General features: G+C 42.1%; 1 protein-coding gene and 1 long non-coding RNA gene across 2 annotated transcripts in view; one reads left to right on the top strand and one right to left on the bottom strand.

Moving 5' to 3' along the window:
• LOC114877169 overlaps window positions 1-20116 on the top strand; it is a 67003-nt gene that overhangs the window by 15852 nt on the left and 31035 nt on the right. The window lies entirely within an intron of this gene.
• The window catches only part of LOC114877166, a 171816-nt gene continuing 153909 nt past the window's right edge, over window positions 2210-20116 (bottom strand). The window contains exons 10-12 of the mRNA XM_046290135.1: window positions 12550-13392; window positions 11790-12035; window positions 2210-11546 (exon numbers count right to left, since the gene is read on the bottom strand). Of these exons, the coding sequence (XP_046146091.1) occupies window positions 11455-11546; window positions 11790-12035; window positions 12550-13392 (1181 nt within the window). The 3' untranslated portion in view covers window positions 2210-11454. The remainder of the gene's footprint in view (window positions 11547-11789; window positions 12036-12549; window positions 13393-20116) is intronic.

Genomic DNA, 20116 nt, shown 5'->3' with positions numbered 1-20116 from the left:
AACAAAACATCCTACAGTAGAAACTTTATCAAGCAATTTTCTCATCTTCCTTCTCTTCACACGACGTATTAATCTTGAAGTCATTTATTTCTCGAACGTGTACAGTCAGTTAATTGCTGTCCCGCTGCGAACTAATCAACGTAATAGTTGCCTCGTTAAGGTACACGTTCGGACCTTGAACGAATTTCTTTTCCCCTTTTTCTCCCTTCTCGTTACCAGCAGTTACCGCTATTTTTATAATCGCCGCCCGAACATCCCTCGAACGAGATCCTATCAAGGGATATCGGAGTTTAAATTAGATTTCGTCTCGAACAATTTTAAAAATATAAAAATGAGGTATTTTTTGAATCGGTCAACGTGGCCCTTAAGGGTCATCGTAATAATATACCCTTTTCGAATTCGTCGAGGAAGGAACAAGTTTAAAGGGTTCTTTCGACGAAAGTTTCTTAGAGAAAGCCTCCACTTTGGTCTCCTTACGAGACATTAATTTCTGTAAAACTCATCCTTACGAGGGGAAGCTTATTAACGAAATAGTCGGGTAATTATCCGTTGCCGTTCCTGCAAGATTTTCAGGGCGAATTTAGCTAATTCGACGTGCTCGAGACGAGAAAAGAGCGCTAAAAGTTTTATTTAAAGGATTGATCGAATGAGAATTCGATTCCATGGATCTTTCAGTTTATTAATAAAATTATCTTGCCTTGGGTGAACAGATTTGTAAGCTCGTTAAGAATCTCGAACAGACTTGTTGGCGACGAAACTTCTGCTCGTCGATTCGACGATTCGTAAACGAAATCTCCGTGAAATGATATCTTCACTGGCGATCATTAAAATTGACTGCAACTAGGGAAACTTTTATAAGCACAGAATTTCTTCTTCCAACGGTCAAGCGAACGAATCTGTACAGCAATATTAAAGACAGGTGAAGTTTCCGGCTTTCAAGGGTTGTTTTTTCTTTTTCAAAGTGGACGATGATTAGCATTTATTGAAATCATTTTTATACGATTTTTCGATTGTATTAGTCAGGTATGGTAGAACAAACCGACTGTTGGTTAGGGATAGACTTGACTCGAAGCTCGCCGCAACAATATACACTTCCGTGGCCGTTAGGCACGTAAAGTCTACGTTAAATCAACGTCGGCGCACAGTTCAGGATAACTTTGCTCGTTTATAATCATTTTACGGCTACTTCGGAAATTTATGGGCAACTCCTTAAAAGGAGTTTGTACAGGCTGCAACACGTTATCGCAATATTAAAGAAGCTTTTCAGCGAACCCTCCCGTTCCTGCAAAAGATACTCGCCATTTCATTCGCGGAATAGTTGGCTATCAAATGATCGATCAAAGAAAGCTTGTGTTCTAAAGAAACTTGTACTATTTGACTGTTTCCTTGGAATCTCGACTTTTACAATCAAATGTTCAATTTTTTCCCACACTGTTTCCTTATCTAAAAATTAGATTTTTCTTTTCGTCTTTCCATTATTCGTCGAGGTTTTCTTTTTCATCGTTAAATCAGGACAGAAGCGGACAGATGAGACACAGTAGACAAAGAAATGCGTGCTTATCATCGTCTGGTCTGATCTGGTCTGGTCTGGTGGTACAGTGATAAATCATCGTCGCGGAGCGAATTTCGATCGCGGCACGTGCCAGCAAGCTGAAAGGATTTATGTGCGCGTGCGTGTCTCTCGCTTAACGTGGGAGACAGATTTGGTCAATCGTAAAGAGAGAAAGGAGTGAACCTTAAATCAAAAAAAAAAAAAAAAAAAAGAAAAGGGAGGATTGTACGGCAGCAATTGACCGCGTTGGTCATAAATCGCGGGCTTGCTGGCATCGTTCACGAAGAAAGCTTCGTTCCCTTCAAAGCGGAGCCAAGAAATCGGCTCTCGAGGAAATACAAAAATTTGCCCGACTGACTGGAGAAAGCTTTCGGTTATTCGACGTCTGCTACGCGATTTCTACTGTCATCTTTGAAAAAGTTGTTACGTAAATCTTCCCTCGGCTCGAGGAACGGGGAAGTCCAAAGAAAATCGCGTGTGGAAACTTGTTTTCTTCGATTGAGGGCACAAAATTGTAAGAGAAAAACAATTCTTTGAGTATCTTGTTATCTTTATCAATTTTTTTGTTTTTCATAGTAAGTCTACTGAAAGGAAGGGTGAAGAATAAAAGGAAATCTGGGAAATCCGTTGATGTGTTCATAAATAAAACAATCCATGTTCGAGCTTGGAGATTTTATTTTAATCTCCCCAATGTAGCAAGACACTGTGTAACAGTATTTATAATAATTAACACGCTCGCGCGTCGCTCGCCGCGACAACAAAGATTGCAGGTTGTTAATATTCGATTCTCTTTCACTTATTTCTTTCCCGTTTAATAATTCAGTCTGAGATTCGATTATTGCTATTTTTATCTTGTTTCATCTTTTTTTTTCTTTCTTTGTCCCTATTCGTTTCAACAACTTTTATTTCGTTCTCTCTCTCGCTCTATCTCTGTGTGTGTGTTTATTTTGTTCGTTTCGTTATTTTCGTTACGTTACACGTATGTTTCGTGTCTTCTTTATCTTCTTCCATCTTCGTGCTTGTCGCTGAACGAAAATTCTGAGAGGGGTTTTCTCGATTTTCTTTGCCGCGTTCCAGAAGAGACGACAACGTTTCGCTTTCATTTTTTTTCTTTTTTCTTTTTCTTTTTTAAATACATAAGATTAACGTGAGAGTTTTTACGTGTTACATGTGTAGTATGCAATGTACTCTTTCGTCTTCCTCGTGTGACCATGTGTATATAATACGTATATACATACATAGTTTGTTACAAGGCACAGGTAGCTTACACACTTATCATTCGCAAAAATTTCTCTCTTCCTTTCTGACATTCGCTTTCTCCGTGTCTTTGTGGTATTACACTCGATAACACACGCACACACCTTGTTCACGCGATATTGCTTTTTCGTCATTCATCCGACAGAGACTACAATTAATTTTCTTTCTCTTACGCTTTAATTTTCCTTCTTATCGGTTATACTTCATTCAGCTTATTAATTTTCATTTTGCGAAATGGTGCTGGTAGGAACGATCGGAGCACGACCCTAATTGAATTTGGCAATTTTTTTTTACGAACGATAGCTGTTTTAGCTTTCGGAACTTTAAGTAATTGAAAATTTCGAACGGTATTCGAATCGATTACTCGGCTCTCGCTAATTGCAACATCGACCTGTCGTTTCCCTGGGTTTTTCGACGAATTATTACATATCGTAGCGAGAATCGATCGCGTGTCGACCTTTAATCGTACTCGATTACACAGCCGCGTCGCTTGGTTGATTCAATGCCATTGGCAACGCGGAGTGCGTTGAAAAGTCGTAATAGAGCCAGGCCAGAAACGCGATTCCGAGCCGATCCATCTACTCCACACGCTCGACTCGTCAAATTGAATCGTTCGACGCGATTAAACCTCCTCCTCGCGTTGGCTAATGATCAATGGTTTATGCCCGCCAGTGAATTGCTCGCGACGTGCTTGCAAACGGGGATAAGTGCTAAATTACCGGCTCCAACAACGATTTTCAACATCAAACGATCGTTTGTCAGTGTTTAGCAAAAAATCTTTTGACGTACAATCGAGCCGATCATCGTTGCATTTCCGGTTCACGAATCGATTTCAAAATTAGAGCGATTATGTTAAGGTTTACGGTGTGCAACGTTCACGTATAAAAATTATACGAGGGCCCATTTGATTTTGGAGTTGGTTTCCTCCCCCATAAAGGGTGATTTATTTTTACCATGGTTCATTCTATAAACCCAAGTTTTATTCAAATCGGTGAGTCAGGTGTTCTCTTGTAAGTTATTTTTATCGAGAGCTCGTTCATTGGTTGTATTAGCAAGCTTTTGTCACCGATTGAATCCCCGACACGTTTCAACCAGTAAATCGACATTCCATTAAATCATTCCAACAACGTATACTTATCTCAAAGGCTTCTGTTTCTACGGAGTAAAATTATTTAGTCGAACGTTGCGACAAAACCACTGATAGGTATGTCCTCGATCGGCTCGATCGGTTGAATAAGGAGAAACATGTTTTTTCCTCGTGGCCTGGCCGTGACTTAAATGAATTCTTCATGAATCATTCGCGGGAAATACTTTTCTGATTAAACCATAAAACTTTTTTCTTAAGTTTGATCGGATATTTGGAATTTCAGGGCTGGTGGAAAGGGTTGATCGTGCACCTGTCGTCCCTCAATCACCAATCGCATAGCGGATCGATGTAATTAACATTTAAACGGCTGACTATGGCTGGGTATTAATTACTACTTGAAAGATTTTTATAGAAGTAAACGTTCTTGAATGGAAAATTCTGGAAAACTATAATTTAATAGCTGAAAGGTTAGAAGGAATGATATCTTTTAGAAAAATTGTTTATTTAACCAGCTGTTTAAGTGTTAAAATGGAATCGAAACGCGTAATTTTCCTTCGTTTTCGCCATTGCCCCGCGGTCTTGTCGACCAAATAAACGCACAGCATCGTTTCACATCCGACACTTCTCGCGAGTTCCAAAATTACACATACAATACACGATAATATATAATGTAGTATATCATATTATGTATATCTATATACATGCGTATCCTAATATGTGCGTAAACGTACAATAAGGGCCCAGTGTGGGGCAGGTTACAGCAGATTGGAATCTTGATCGCACGAGGGCAAACTATGAGCGTGGATACCGATGGGTATTCAAGGATTCTCTGTTGCAAATTTTCGGAAAATTCAATCGCTGAGGGATTTCGAATCGTTCGAATGTTTATTCGAAATTGAAAATTCTTGAAACTCTTGAAAATTTTCAGAGCCGTTTGGTAGTATTGGAAGGGGTTGAAATTCATTTAACACCGATAATAATTATTTATTAAGAATTCAAGTAACAAAGTATCGGAAAGGATTCGCAGTTGGTATGGTTTTGTCGGTAAAAAATATTCCCTCCTTTGTCAGATATTCCTCTCTCTACCCTCGAATTTCATCCCTTACATCTGTATCTCTTTCTTTCTCTCGTACACTCTTCTATATTGCTCCGTACGAACCCCCCGTCGCGAAAAAGTATTCTCCTCGTTGTTCGATGATCGGCCGTTGACGTTTCGTCCGAGGAAGGGAAACGATGGGCCGCTGATGATTTGATAAAAAGGTTCGATTGCTCGTCGAGGGATGATTGTCCCTTGATTGAAAACCTCCTCGATTCGGTGGAGCGTACATAGGGAATAGTTGGAACAGGGGGTGGGACCAGGCTCCGTCCCCATATGGTCAGGGTGCCTTTCTAATCTTTGAACGACGCTTTCGAATCGAACTGGATGCGTCACGCGGTATCATTAAGGGTTGCCCGTCGTTCTTAGGGGATAGGGCGAAGCTCGTAAACAGACACGTTCGAAACTCACTTTTTGATGAATCGACTAATTAACCCTTTAGATTACGATAGAAACATTTTAAAAAATTCAATTCAATTCCTTTGTGTCCACTGTAATTTCCAACAAACCGATGATTCCTGATAAACGAAAAAACACATCGAGGGCAGGCAATTTGAAACGAGGTCGAGCAAGCATCAGGCTAGCCGGGACAGGAAGAGTGATGACGGTGGTGGTTGTGCAAGCAATTTTCTGTTTCTCATTATCGACTGCATTAGCGGAATATTCGCGTGCGATATTAGGACCGAATGTAAATTAACTGGATTAAATGCGTCGGCCGATTGCATCAATCTCATTAAGCGGAGCGCATAATGTTTGACGAGAGGCAGGCTGGCGCGAGCGTAGGCGGTCGGTCGGTAACGATGTTTGGGGATGCTCTGATAATTATCAAATCCCTCGGCGTTGTTTGTGTCGGACAAATCGAAAATAATAGAATACCGACGAGCCTGTGCAACTATTTTTTTTTTTTTTTTTTTTTTTTTCAACGCGTTATCCCTCTTCCTTAACGATTCCACAAACGAAACCGACGATCCATCGAAACGTTTGACCAACTACTTATCGACTTTCTTATCAGAACGCTGTGGTTTACCCAGGAACGTCGAACTTGTATAATTCTGCAAACCGGATTGGTCATTGAATCGGTAATTTGCGGTGAAGGTGGGAAGCGACCACCGAACTTGCAGAATTTCGATCTCTCGGTACAGGTCGTCCGCTCTACGAGCTTTTCCATTGAAATCCACCATCCATCCGGATATTTGTACGTTTCCCAGTAATGTTTGACTTTTAGCACGATAACCGTTGTTCAAACATCCGAAGAACATAGAAATAAACCGACGAACTAGACGGAAAATTTGAATGTTTAAAGGGTGGCTATTCGGGTACGCTCCGAAACAGAATCGAGGTTGATTTCGCAAGAAAAGATGATCTCGATCGTGAAACGTGCCGGGAAAGGGAAAATGATCGTTGGCGATTCGACCGCGGGGCATCTGATTGCTGTCACAATGAGCCTTATTACCCCTATCAGGCTAGAATAATCCTTACCGGCTATGTTTCGCCTTATGGTTTACGCTAAATACGCTGCAATTTCACTTAGGTACTTACAAGTTACGGTGTCTAAGGTGCTAATCGTTCAAAGTCTCTAACCCCTAGGTGGCAACTACCGAGGAAACGAACGAAAAAGAAAGAAAAAAAAAAAAGGAACGGTTCCGTGGCTCGTTAATTTGTCGATTTCGCGTCGATCGATCGATCGAAACGATAACCTCTTCGCCGAGAAGGTTCTTGAAAAGGAGCGTCTTTCGCTCGATTAAATGGACGCCTCTGAGAGTGGAGCCTTTGATCCACCGCATACCACGCGGACATTTTCTCTACGCTTCGATATTTTCCTCTCGACGAAAAAAGGCCAAGCCTCTTTTCACTTTTCTTTTTTCTTACGCTCGTTTTTTTCAAAGAGACCACTTTTTGCGCGACCGCTCTCGACCGTACAAGGGTAGCTCTTCTGATATCCTCAGATTTTAATGAGCTTTTGTACGACGATAAATCACGCTATTATAAATACACCTGTATATCGTTTAACAGAATCAATTTTATTCTTCAACTCTTCGACTTCGTCAAGCGAAGGTAAATATTGAAAATTATAATCTATCAGCGTACAAAAGCTGATCGATATCGAAAGATATCATTCGGAGAAGTTTTTCTTGCTAGAACCGTTAGATCTTGAAGGGATATCATAGTTTCGACGTGACGCGAAGGTAGCAAGTACCTTGAGAACGTATAAAAATAGAGATGGTGGGAAAAACAGAAAGATAAAACGTTGACGAAGAGAAGGGGATCGATTTGGGATAAAGGAATCTGTGGCTACGGGCATTTTTCTTCGTTACGAGCGGAATTTTCAAGGAACACAGGCCCATCCTCGTCCGCGTCGTAAACTGAACACGAAGGAAAGCGTAACGGCGTAAAAACTACGTTGACCGCGATTGGAAAAGTGTTAAAATAGCGATTGGCTTCTTTTATGCTTCGCTTCTCTATTCGCCTTCGAACTCTTTCTCTCCCTTTTTTTTTTCTCTCGTAATGTCTTTTCTTTTTTTCTTATTTCACATTGTTTAATCGTCGTCTATTGTTGCGTACTCTTCTATCGCGTGCCTCATTGCTCTTCTTCCCCCTTTTCTCCGCTCCTCTCGTCACTCGGTTCGGGTTAATTATTACAAAGATGCGCTTGTACAATAATATAATATAGACTCTGTATTAGTTACAATAATATCGTAGCGTTCTATCTCGCGATCGATCGGTCCGTATCTACTTCCCTCGGTTTCATTCTCTTTTTCTTCGTTCCTACGCTGTCGCGAAAATCCCGATTGGACAAACCAATATAATAGAACATCTCTGGTACAACAGCTTATTCGTGACACGCAACATTCTTCGTGTATGTACACGGTTGAGCCGTTGCGTGAGTTTATTGCTTACGTTAGCGCGCCTCGAAGATCTTTAGAAAAGTTCCTTCGGTCTCGACAATTAAATTAGGCTTCTTTCAAATCGACCGCCTGCTGGCGCCATCGCAATTATTGCTTTCACACTGTACACGCATTACAGCGTGAAAGCACCTACAAATTTTTAGCTTCCCTTAAGATAACGCCTTTTAACCCTTTCGCTGCGGTGTTCATTGTGCAAGGTTCGCAAATTGATTAAAAATTGATAAACAGTTCATTTCGCATTTATTACAATGAATTTTATTTTGATTCACGAGGCGTTTGTAATACCAGCAAATCTTCTTAATAAATTATTCGGTGCGGTTCTTTTACTCCAGCAGTCAAACAAGTGGCCAATTTGTCTCGCAATGTTCTCAATATATTCTATCTCAACTGGCTGCTGTTCCCATCGATAAATCTGTACTTGAATAATCGCTTCCGACGGAATCTTTCCTCAAGACCTCTTCGACACTTGGTAAAGAAAAAGGAAAACGACCAATATCATAGTAAGGAAGATTCAGAATCGCTTAAATGAACAGAAGGATGAACGTTTGAATGGAGAGGGAAACGTTCGACGTGACTCTGTTACAACGACACGTAGAATCCATCACAGTTACAATTTTACACTTTACAGGCTCGGCCGTTTGGGTACACGATATTTTCCCTCCTCTCAAATCATTAAAGTTTGAAAGAAATAATTGGTTTGCAAAGGTATCAAGAAAATTTCACCTGATTTCCTCGCAACGTTATTCGTATCAGCACAAGTTGATTTTCCCGTCGCGGTGAAACCGTGGTGGCATTTATTGAAATCGATAAACGGGGGTTGGAGACTGTTAAAAGCGGGACGCGTCCGAGGAACAGCGATATCCTGGAAGTGGCGATGAAAATAAATTTAGCAGCCGTTTGAAATTGCCCATCGTTGTCCGTTCCCTGGGCGGAAGTTAATTGAATCGCTGAAACGGCCGGTTTATTGTTCTTGAAATACCAGAAATATTTGCATTAATATTCAACCGTTTGCAGAATCTCTGACGATCGATAGAACGTTTCGGAATCGAGTACCGCGAAATAACTCGTAGGGTAATCTTCGATCGTGGCAACAAATTATTCCGGATATCATAATGAAACTATTCGTTGCAATTCCGAATCTTCCTTAGTGCCTCTCGTTCCTCTTCTCTTTTTCAAATAATTCTACTACGCGAGTCGATTGTATTGCATTGAATTATCTTTCTAACACTTTGACACACTTCTTCCTCTGTGTACAGCCGGTGTCAATGTTAAGATGGATTTAAACTCTTAGATAACGCGTACAAAGATCATTTTTCGTTTTTATTTGCACATTCTCCATATTCTTGAAGAAACTTCTACAGCAAGACGAGATAGGACCAACTTAATGTTCGAATGTGTGAATGATATTCAAATTTGTACAGAACTTACACAAACTAGTTTGCATGAATTATCTGAGAATTTAAATCCACCTTTAGTCTCACCTTAGCGATCGCTCTCAAAGAACGTTTTACTCGGCAATGAATTTTCACTAGTACGAAGATCATTCGGTAACTAAAAAAGAAACATTTGGCTTTTTGTGGACATAACATTTTTCGTCCAATTTAATTTCATTCCTCTAAAAGTTTGAGCGTTTAATTTTGGTCGAGGCACCGCTGTATACTTTTCGTTGGTTTGGATTATATTAAAAAATGTATAAATTGTTATATTTGCGAAGCGAACCATTTTAAGGCTATTTGTGCTGGTCTCTATTTACCGAATGACCCTCGTATCAGGAATAAACTCAAACTACAAAAAGCTTTTTTTTCCAACGCTCGAAACATCACGAACGAGTGACGCTATTGTTCATCCTCTTTTTTTCTTTTTGCTTTTGTTGGTAATCGTATACGATAGAAAAATAACGCAAGCTTTGCTAGCCGGGAAAAGCTTTGAAATATGTTTTCTCCTTCACCTCTTATCGTCGGTTGGCTATTAAAACAGCCAGCGGCTATTACAGCTATTATATAATAGTTATGGCATACATTCAGCTATAACACGGCTAACAGCCCTTTGTAGCTATTACATAACAGCTGTAGAGCAATCAACCTTTAATACGTTCGCTAATATTTCGCGTGGTAATTGAATTTCGCCCCGGGCGTTTCTGTATTGCCCGAAAAACCCATTGGCGAGTCGAGCTATCGTCCAATCGTTTCGAACTGCATCTATTCGCTCGTGGATTCACCATTTTACCACTGTGGCTGCTAATTAGCGTTCGAGCTTAGGTACCAAGAGACGCGGCAACCAAAGTGTTAAAAGTTCGAATATTTCCAAATTGTTCTCGAAGTTGACGAACAACGGATTGCTTGTAGAGCGAAAAACCCGATGGCGCTTTAACCAACGTCCCTCTTCCGATGTTTCGAACGGCCTCGAGCACGGCACCATCCTCCATCTCTGTTTCCGATCTTTTTATCTAAACAGCGTTATAATTACAGCTTACAAAATACACACGGTACACTCGTTGAACGGTGTGCTCGACGCAAAGAAAGAAAATCGAATAGAAAAAATATTTGCCGTGTAAACCGTTCTCCTCGCTTTCTCCTTATTAAAGCTTATTCCCTATGTAGTATCTACCTTAAAAGATATCGACCAGCATCGGTTCGATCGTCTTACTAACTAAAAACGAGACTCAACTGTTGCGAGAGCCCGATCGATCTCGCTTCGTGATATGGTCTAACCATACGATAAAAGTGAAAGAAAAACGAGGAAACAAAATAACGATGTAACGATGAAGAAACAAAGGATATTTGTGTAATGTACTTCGTTAGCTTTACCTGATTTTTAATTAGCTAGTGCCTACGAGCTACATCGGTAAAAAAACCTACTGGCCAGGGGATATTCGCGCTCAAATCACGAGCCCCCGCTACCCTCGAGCTTCGTCCAGGAACAAACAGTTCCCCGTACTACTTCCGTACAACTTCCTTTCAACAGCATCCCATCTCCAGATAGTCCAACCATTCTTCCATCTATCGAGAAAACGTTCATCTCGATCGGATACTCCGACGACCTTCCATCCTCTTATTCTTCCTCTGTCTCTTAGCGTAGCAGACTGGAGGACCGTCTCTTATACGGAAGGAATCAAGAGTTTCGTTCGTTTGTCTTTTTATTACAGACGAATGAAGTTGCTGTTCTAGGGGATGTCGAATCGAAATCACAGTGTATCACCTGTCCTCTAGAAGGAACGCCAATCCCGACGAGACGGTTCCTTTGTTTCTTCAACATTGTCGTTGTCTTCTTGTTCAGCCGACGGATCAGAGAGGCTAGCAAGAGCTACGGACACGAGCGTTCGAAGCCAAGGAATCGATTTTACTTATTTTCTTCTTCTTCTTCTTCCCTTCTGGCCCGCACCCTCGACCGATCATCTTCGGTGACTCGCGACCAAGGCGATTGTATATATATATATATACTTTTTTTTTTTATACACGTGTACCACCACCTTGTTTCGTCACCCAAGCACGGTGTCCAGTAAAGTAGATTACAAAGGTTGGTTTAACGGTCGCGAGATCGTTCCGTTCGATTAGAATCACCTGTATATCGCGACGACCGCCGTCAGGATGACGATCATCAGGTACGTCGATCGAACAACAAAGCCCCTGTTCTCTTCCATGCATTGACCTGAAACAACAACGATACCATCTTTCTCAGAGAAATAAAAAGATGACGACGAGTAACTCGAGAACGAAGGAAATATCGAGCGCTATAAAAGCAACCTAATTCCTTTGACAACGAGGTAGAAATGTCTGGCTAAAGTGTTGGAAGGAAGAAGAGAAAAACTGTTAGATTCTCGTACCGAAGACGGTGTAAGGATACTCGAGAAGTGGTTGAGAAGGAATAAGAGGTAGAAGACGAGGTACTCACCGGTGCTGGTAGCGTTGAAGGCCAACATTGGCGGGGGTGGAGGTATTCCCCTTTGACAGGCCACCTCGCTGGCAGTCAAACTGACAACTCCACCGCTTTCTTTGTACATGAAGCACAATCTACGGCTGTTCCTGTAGGGTTGAGGTCTGTTGTTCTCGTTGGTCCAGGTGGTTCCTGGCGCTAGTTGGGTGGCGATTACGAACTGGGTGCCCTCCGCGTCGAACCATCTACCGTGGCAAGAGTAAGCTGCGAAAGAGAAAGCGGTTCTGCTCCTTACTCGATCTCGAAGGGAACGAACTTTCAGGATAATGCTGGGAGGTATACCCCCTCGAGTGCCATTATCCTTTAAATAAACTTTGACAAGCTCCGGGGCTGAATGCCGGCGAAATAAAAGCTCGAGTGCTGCAACGATCAACTCGATATACAGGGTGTCTCTCTGTCAGACGTATCATTCTGAAATAATTTTTTTAATTTCTTATACGAGGCTTTGATTTCAAAAGATCGTGGATAGATTTTGTCGCGAGACACCCTATACACTGAACGACGCTCTACCGTTAATGCGATTTTAATTATCGACGAGTCTCGAGACTTGCTGCTCTTGATAATTCAGACATTTCGGACGTCGTTGAATGGATTTGAACCCTCGAATGACGGCGCTAGGGTCATCGCTTGAATTATTACACCTTCTAATAACAACGTATATTGAATACCCGTACGGTAGAAAAAAATTCTGAAATACTTTCCTCGAGACTTCACTCACCAATCGCATTATCCTCGACGCAGTCCGTCTGGAACTCCATTCTATCCGCAGTAGAGCAACCAATGGTAATGGTAGTGACTTCGGAGCTGCATCTAGAAATATCCTCCTCCCTCTTTTCTCTCTTTTCAAAAGAACCATCCACAGCATCCAACTCCTCGGCGTCCCTTCTTGTCCTGCTCAGAAGCTCGTACGTTATTTCCTCCGGGTTCCTGTCCGACCTCTTTTTCGGCAGGTCCCCAGTGTCCGGGTAATCACCGAAATAATCATCTTCAACGTCTATGATGCTCGAGCCATCGGAGTCGTCGAAATCGCTCGTCCAAAATTGTCCGGTTCGCGCGAAATCGTCCGCGTCCACCCGGAAATCCTCCAATTTCGGATTTCTTTTCGATTTTTCTCTCGTTCTGGTCTCGAGGTCGCGCGTTCTTCTGACTTTCGACCTGGTCGCAAGCTCGGACGTTCGTTGTACGTCCGATCTTCTCACTTTTGACCAAGAACGCTCCAGTAGCAGGTCTTCGATGTCCGAACTGCGTTTCGAGGATTCCTCCTCGATGCTGTGATCTCGATGACTTCTGTTGTTGCGATTCGACCTGGCCCGTCTTCCCATTCGCTCGTGGACCAAATACTCGTTGTTCGCGCGTCGTTTCTCCGCGTCGAAGTCGAGCTTCCGGCCTCGTCGATCCTCCTGACTACGCTCCTGGGCGTGTCGAACTTTTTCTCTGTCACGTCTCACTGCCTCCTGGTGTTGGTTCCTGCGACTTTCACGGATGTTCCTCTGGTTCCGGTTCACACCGGTTACCGTGAATTTACCCAGGTACGGGCACGTACGCGGCTCTGGCGAACTTGCTGAAATTTCAAGAAAATACTTGCTTCAGAAAGTTGGAAAGAGAAAATCGTGCTGGGAAATCCTTGGGAAAAAGATGGTAAAATAGATTCAAGTTAATTTACCTAAAGACCTATACGCATCCCCTTACGTGATATCGAATCGAGAGAAAAGTCATAAGAATATTGGAAATGGCATTGTGATTTTAATGAAAGCTCGTTAGATGGCCAAGGATTTGCCAATGGATGGAGAGAAGGAGAACGGATGACTATAACGAGAGAGCGTAAATCGGCCATAGGCAGGCACAATGCGAACCCTAACGAGACAAATCTGACGTCGCACCCTCGGGCCAGTCGCTTCTTCTTCCTCTGCTTGCCCAAGCTTCGCGACACAATTCTCTCTTCTCTCTCTTCTCTCCTCGTTGTTTCGACACTGCTACTCGCCACGGGATTATTTTCGAGCTTAATGAGGCGACCGAAAGGTGGGCAAGAATCCAAGATGCTAAACAAACACCGCGAGCAACGCGAAAAATTGTTTTCACCCTTTGAATCTGTCCGAGAATTTACGTTGAGAATTTCGAACTAACGAGATTAATTGATAAAAGAAAAGTTTGCGAAGTAAAAGTTACTTTACATCGTATTTGTGAGAAGACTTTGGTTAACGTAGAAATAAAGTTAAAGCGTAAAAAGGAGTTTGTTCGTCCATGAAAAGGTCCTTTCTTCTTGCTCTGCGTGACACGATCGGGAAATCAATTTCGATGCTCGTCTCGATAAAGTTGCCCGCTAAAATCTCGTTATTTTTATGGTTAATTAGACATGTATTACGTCGGCTGGGCGAAAAAGCTCAGCTCGAACAGCCAAAGGAGACTCGATTTTTCCGACTCGTTAGGCGATTCTCGATACGAAGGTCCTCGCCAAAAGGGAACAGGAATAAGGGCGAGGATCTGTGAGAAGGCCGGGACCTATTGCTCAGCCAATTCCCCCTCGTCCACCTCTTTCACCTCTTTGTGTTTCGATCGGGCCGAACAAATCGTGAATTTCGACGATCGTTAATTACGTTCGTCGAGCGAAACTTTCGACAATGTATTGCGGAATTGCTGCCGGGCCACGAATTTCAATGGCAAAGTAGCAAAGTTCGATGAGTGGTTGTGCTGTAACTTTCTACTTTTCCTTCAATTTCAGTGAGCTTTGTTACATTCGTGTCGTAGAGAATGCCCAGCCATTTAATACACCCTCTCGCGCGATGCAGAACTAATAATTATAACCGTAGAATTTTCAACGGTAATTCAATACCACTTTCGATTAACCAGCATTTTATTCGATATTAATATTATACTTTCCGGGTAATTTTTTAATATTAACGTTTAAACGATCGCATTTCATGCCTTTATTTTTATTTTCGTTTTAATTCGAAGGAGATGAAATTAAAATTACTTGGTGCGTTAGCAGTGCCGTGCTAATAGTCACTATTTCGACTCTTTCGAGGTACCTGTTTCGTTATTGCCTGAATACAAATTGCGGTCAGTCTGTGGTTCGCAAAATTTCATTCCACGTTGCTCTATGCTTCGGACATCGTCGCGGAGAGTATTCTGGTGGAAAGCCAATATCGTGTAATTAAATTTTCAACGATTCGTGAAGAAGAAACGAGATTGCACCCGGGAAAAGTGAACGATTTTCCGTATGAACATTTTTTTCTCTCCCTCCGAGCAAAAGTAATAATTTTGAAAGATCGATCGATTTATTAGTTGAAGAGTTTGAAATTTCATGTCGAGATTCACGGTACAGATAACGCATTCGTTTCCGTTTTTTTTTAAATTTTTTATTTTTTTATTTTTTTCGTCGAAAACAGCATCGACACGCGATTCGCGCCAAGAGACCGTCAATTAAATTTAATTGTTCCGGCAACTTTTGCCGTGGAAGCTGTCGGAGGGCTCTTGAACACGAACCTGTAATTCGACGTCTGATGGATATTTGGCCCGGTTTCCGGTACGAGTATTTATTCGCACGCGCGGTATCGTAAAATTGGAACGGTACGGCAACACGATCGGAACAAAATTAACACTTTAACGATCAGGAAAATGTTAGGTCATCGTAAAAATTCCTTTTTTCCCCTCTACATCTCACCATTTCCCTTCGGGGAATCAGAAGGGAATAAACATCTTACAATTAGCTAATTCGAAAGATATATATCTCTCCTTTTGTACATCGGTAGACGTAGCAGGTTATACGTATACAGTTTTTCTTCTGGCCGAACACGATACGTCTCGGGAAAACCACAATACGTTATACAACGCCGTTACACGGCTGGCCCCCAAATAAATCGTGTTAAAGAGCAAACACATTATTTACCGCAGCGTCGGAAGGGGACGATAAATATCCAGGTTTCTCTCTCCTTCGAAAACCCAACGGGAATAAATCAGTGGAAAGCGTAGTAGGTACATTTAACAATCGTCAGCTAACGGTCCCGGCTACAGTTCTCTTCCGGAAAGAAGAAATCTGCAGGGGTGGCGCGCACCGCGGCACAGGGGTGCTGTAGCAGAAAAAGGACACGATAGAACGGCACGCCAATTATCTTTTGCTCGACTCGAGGCTCGAATGCTTTCTTTGTTTCATTCGCCCGGAAATGACGCCTCGATTCTCGGCAGAGCGATAAATTTCCAGCGGAAATAACTTTCGGCAGTGAAAAGGGGGGGCGTGGACTGCCTTTCCAACTGGAGACGACGCTTTCTGCTTTGCTGTTGCTGTTGCTGTTGCTGTTGCTGTTGCTCGAACGGGGGGATATTTTTCCGCGTGTACAACGTCGAGCAAAGTTTCGTCTGTTTCCGAACGGCATTAACTCTTTCTCCTCTTTTTTCTCTTCTTCTATCTTTCTTCCTTTCTTTTTCGACATTTTCATTGTAAAGATATCCAGTTACCTGGGTAAACTTTTGAAGATACATTTTATTCCTTTCTGGAAAAATGTTGCTGTCTTTCGAGGCTGAAATCGAGGATGAAAATGTTTCAGCATTTTCTTGCCAGTTACAGTGACTCGCGTGTTTATTCGTGCGAAAGTAACTTTGTTTGCGTGGAACGTTCGCTTTTGATTAGTTTAATAGTGTTTGTCTAGGTAGCATATCTTTTCTCAAAAGAGTCTATCTTTTTAAAAAGGTAGCGCGATGGCAAGGGTCAGGAACAAGGGATAAGTGAAGACGATTCTGAAAGCGAGGGGCAATGGTATTCGCGAAAATCCGAAAAACACTTTGCACGGAATAAAGGCGTATAAAAATATTTATGGGACACGGACGAGAATATTTTATCGTCGTTGAATGCGCGCGTGTTTATTAAATATTTATACCCACCGCGCGAAACATTTTTCCTTTGCTCCGTGTAAATTCGTTCTCTAAACTCTCTCTCTCCCTCGGTTGCCACTCAGCAATACGAACTTGCTATTTTTTTTTTGTTTTTTCTTTTCATCCCTCCCTAGCAGCTACGAAGACACAACGTTTGGAAATGGGTTCCCTCGTCGGCGGAATTGGATTTTAATTCGCATTAACTTCCCACCGTGGACTACGGTTTGATTTTCTCCTCTTTGATTCTGCCCGAACGAGTGCAATATTTTCGCTTAGCCTTCCACGTCAAGCTTCTTTATTCTCTCGCTTTCTTTCACCTTTTCCTTATACTTTTTTGCCTCTTCCTTTTTCTTTTTTTTTACATCCTGCTGCTCTTCCCTCCTTTTTTTTTTGTAACCAACCGAGAGGAGAACGAAGGGTGGCACCTCGCTCGGTAATTTCTCTCTCCCCGATAAAAGAAAAGCTTTGTCATCCGCTCTTATTTTCCGAGTTAATGGATTGTTACGCGCCATGATAATGGAGAATATTTCGCTGCGAATGAATGCCATTTAATATTATAATTTTTAAACGAACATTGTTCTTCTTCTTCTTCCTTCCGTTTTTTCTCTTTTTACTTGTGAAACTTTCAACGAAGCTTCGACAGAAAACGACAAAATTTCTTTTTATAGAGTGCAATAAATTTGGAAATGGATAGTTAGCCGATAAATTAATTCGTCGACGTGTTAACTAATTATTACGGAGTTTAATATGGTTTGGACAGTGTAAATTTATAATGACATTTGGGTTCATATTTTGCCAACGACTGAACGAGAAACAAACGAAATGGCAACGAATTTCGCTGTTTCGTAAATCAAAAGCACACGAACGAATGAACGAACGAACGAACGTTCGTGGATGCATTATAGAGGGCAAAATACACATATCTCCGGCGGTAAACACGCATGACAAGCGATGTAATTAAAGCTGAGTGCAGCTAAACGACATCGAGCTTGGGACGGCTTGATTATTATTGCCCGGCCCAACATTTCGACCCGATTCTGTCAAATATAGCCACCTACGTAATTTTGTATCGCGAATATTAAACCATTAGGTGTAATGACCGATGCCAACCGAGCCACGTTCCCACTAAATTCATCGGGCCAATCGCTGCCGACCAATATTCCCTCTCTCCATGATTCCCCTACAATCGATCGATTTCGATCCAATTTCGAAATTTCAATTCTTGTTAAATCGTTGATTTTCCCAGATATTGAACGCATCGCCATACAAAAGAAAATCGTAATAACGATTAGGCGAGGTTCGAAACGATTCGGCATTTTTGTACGTGCTAACCTCGATACACCCTGACAGAGTGTGTCAGACGCGGCAGAAAATTAAAGAGGAGAGGGTGGAGGAAATAACGCGACGGGCTGTGGTCGTCGTTTCGAAAGGAAACTCGGTTCACAGAGAATGAGAAACGTTGGTAGCTGTTGGCAAAAAGAGAGGAAAACAAGGGTGAAAACGGGATTGGGGGTGGGTTTAGGATGATGGGAAGAAGGACAGAAGGAGCAAGGATCCGAAGAAGAGGCTGAAGCCGCAGAGTCAGGTGACCCGTGTCAAGTTCAAAGACGCGAATCCTAACCCTAGCAACGTTTACTCCTGCGTTTCTGAAAGGAGGCCTTTCACCCTCTCCTCCCTTTCCTTTCGATGTTATATAAGGTGGCTCCGTGATCGATCCACCGTGAAAACCCGCAGAACTACCCTTTGACGTAGAAATTATTTTCTTCGCGATTTTAAGGCATGTTTTCACGTGACACCAAGCTCAGTGCCATGGTGCCGCGACTTTTAGCTTTGACACTTGGTATCGTGGCATCAAATGTCGCGTGTAAACATACTTCTAATTCTCGTTTACTTTTCCTTCTTCTTTGCGCTCCTCAAAGAAACGCTGGTTTCGCTTGCGACGTGGAAAACGGTGTCAAGAAGCTACTCGGCTTGTTGTGTCAACTCGAGTAACTTGTTTACTCCTGTTGGTAGTATTAATTTCAAAGTTACCCACGAATATATCACGAAACGGATTGATCGGGATTTTACAAATGATTTTCTAGTGAAATTTAAGACTCCTTCCTCAGCAGCAGAATATCTGCACTCGTGACAGGCATTTTAGTTGGCGCACGAACGTCAGGAACACCTTTCTGACCCAGAAAATAATTTTCGCGTTTATTCGACGTTCGTGAGTCGAACGAATACGCCTCTCGTCTGCCTCGGGCCGTTTCTCAACGGATAGAAACAGATTTCTCCTTGTGCATTACGATATCGTTGTTGGCAGACCTTTTGGATCCGGTCACGTGGCTCGATATCGATTGTAAATTAATTTCAATTACGCCTGGCCCACCGATGATCCACGTTTCAACGTTCGACGTTCGAATTGAAATTTATGCGCGAGTTTCGGCAACCGACCAGACACGTTTTCCAACCTTTAACCTCCGGCTTCTGGCACCGATACCCACCGAGACTCGTTTATTTTCTTCCTTTTTCCATGGGAAAATTACGATTCCCCCATTTCCATATGAATAACGAAACGAATGTACTCGAATCAACGACAATGCCCGGAACAATTTCAATTTGAATATCGATCGCGCACAATCTCGTTCGACTAGCCATTGATACGTACTACTTATTTCCGTGTTCAAACACGGAATCGCGCGGCGTCCGATGGAAACACCCTAAAATCGGAGAATTTCCTTTTATTTTTCACTAAACTTATCTCTTGCGCGTGTCGCTGTTATAACGAATTACTGTGAACATAAAAGAATTCGCCTGGTATAAACGAATATATGAATAAATAATGAAACGGTAGCTTCAAAGAAATACGAGTGCAACAGAATTAGCGCGATGGCTGAAAAATCTTCAACGAAGCCTCTGTCGTTCTTTTTAAGAGGATCACGAACAGAGCGCATTAATTGCATCAAGTTATTTATATTCGTAGATCCCACTAGAGCCGCGTGTTTTCGCAGATTTAATTTCTCTGTTTCAACAAAGAAACGTAGTTCGTGAACTGTTTCGTGTATCAACGATGACGCGTAGCAGAGGCTTTGTTCTCTTAATTGTCACAATTTAATATTTTGTTAAACAAAGTTTCGTTCGTAAGGGGTACCAAGCGACGAAACATCCTTTTCTCTTTTCGTATATTTCACGTCGCGTCGCGTCGCGTCGTATCGAACGGCACCGGAAGATCGTCTGATCGCGAGAGAAAAGTATAAATAGCGGCTGGTGAGGGAGAAAAAGAGAGAAGGTTTGCGAGGACTTTGAATAAATCGCAAATATAGCTTAGCTCGTGAACAGAATCGACTAGGAGTTCTATTTGTCTTTCACGTTATTCAACATTGTTTTCGGTATTCGACTCGCGTGCTCTATTCAACGTGATGGCTATACATGTCACG

This window comes from Osmia bicornis, chromosome 2 (assembly GCF_907164935.1).
Source record: "Osmia bicornis bicornis chromosome 2, iOsmBic2.1, whole genome shotgun sequence".
Lineage (NCBI taxonomy): Eukaryota > Metazoa > Arthropoda > Insecta > Hymenoptera > Megachilidae > Osmia > Osmia bicornis.
Note: the sequence above shows the minus strand (reverse complement) of the source record. Positions and strands in the feature narration are given on the sequence as shown.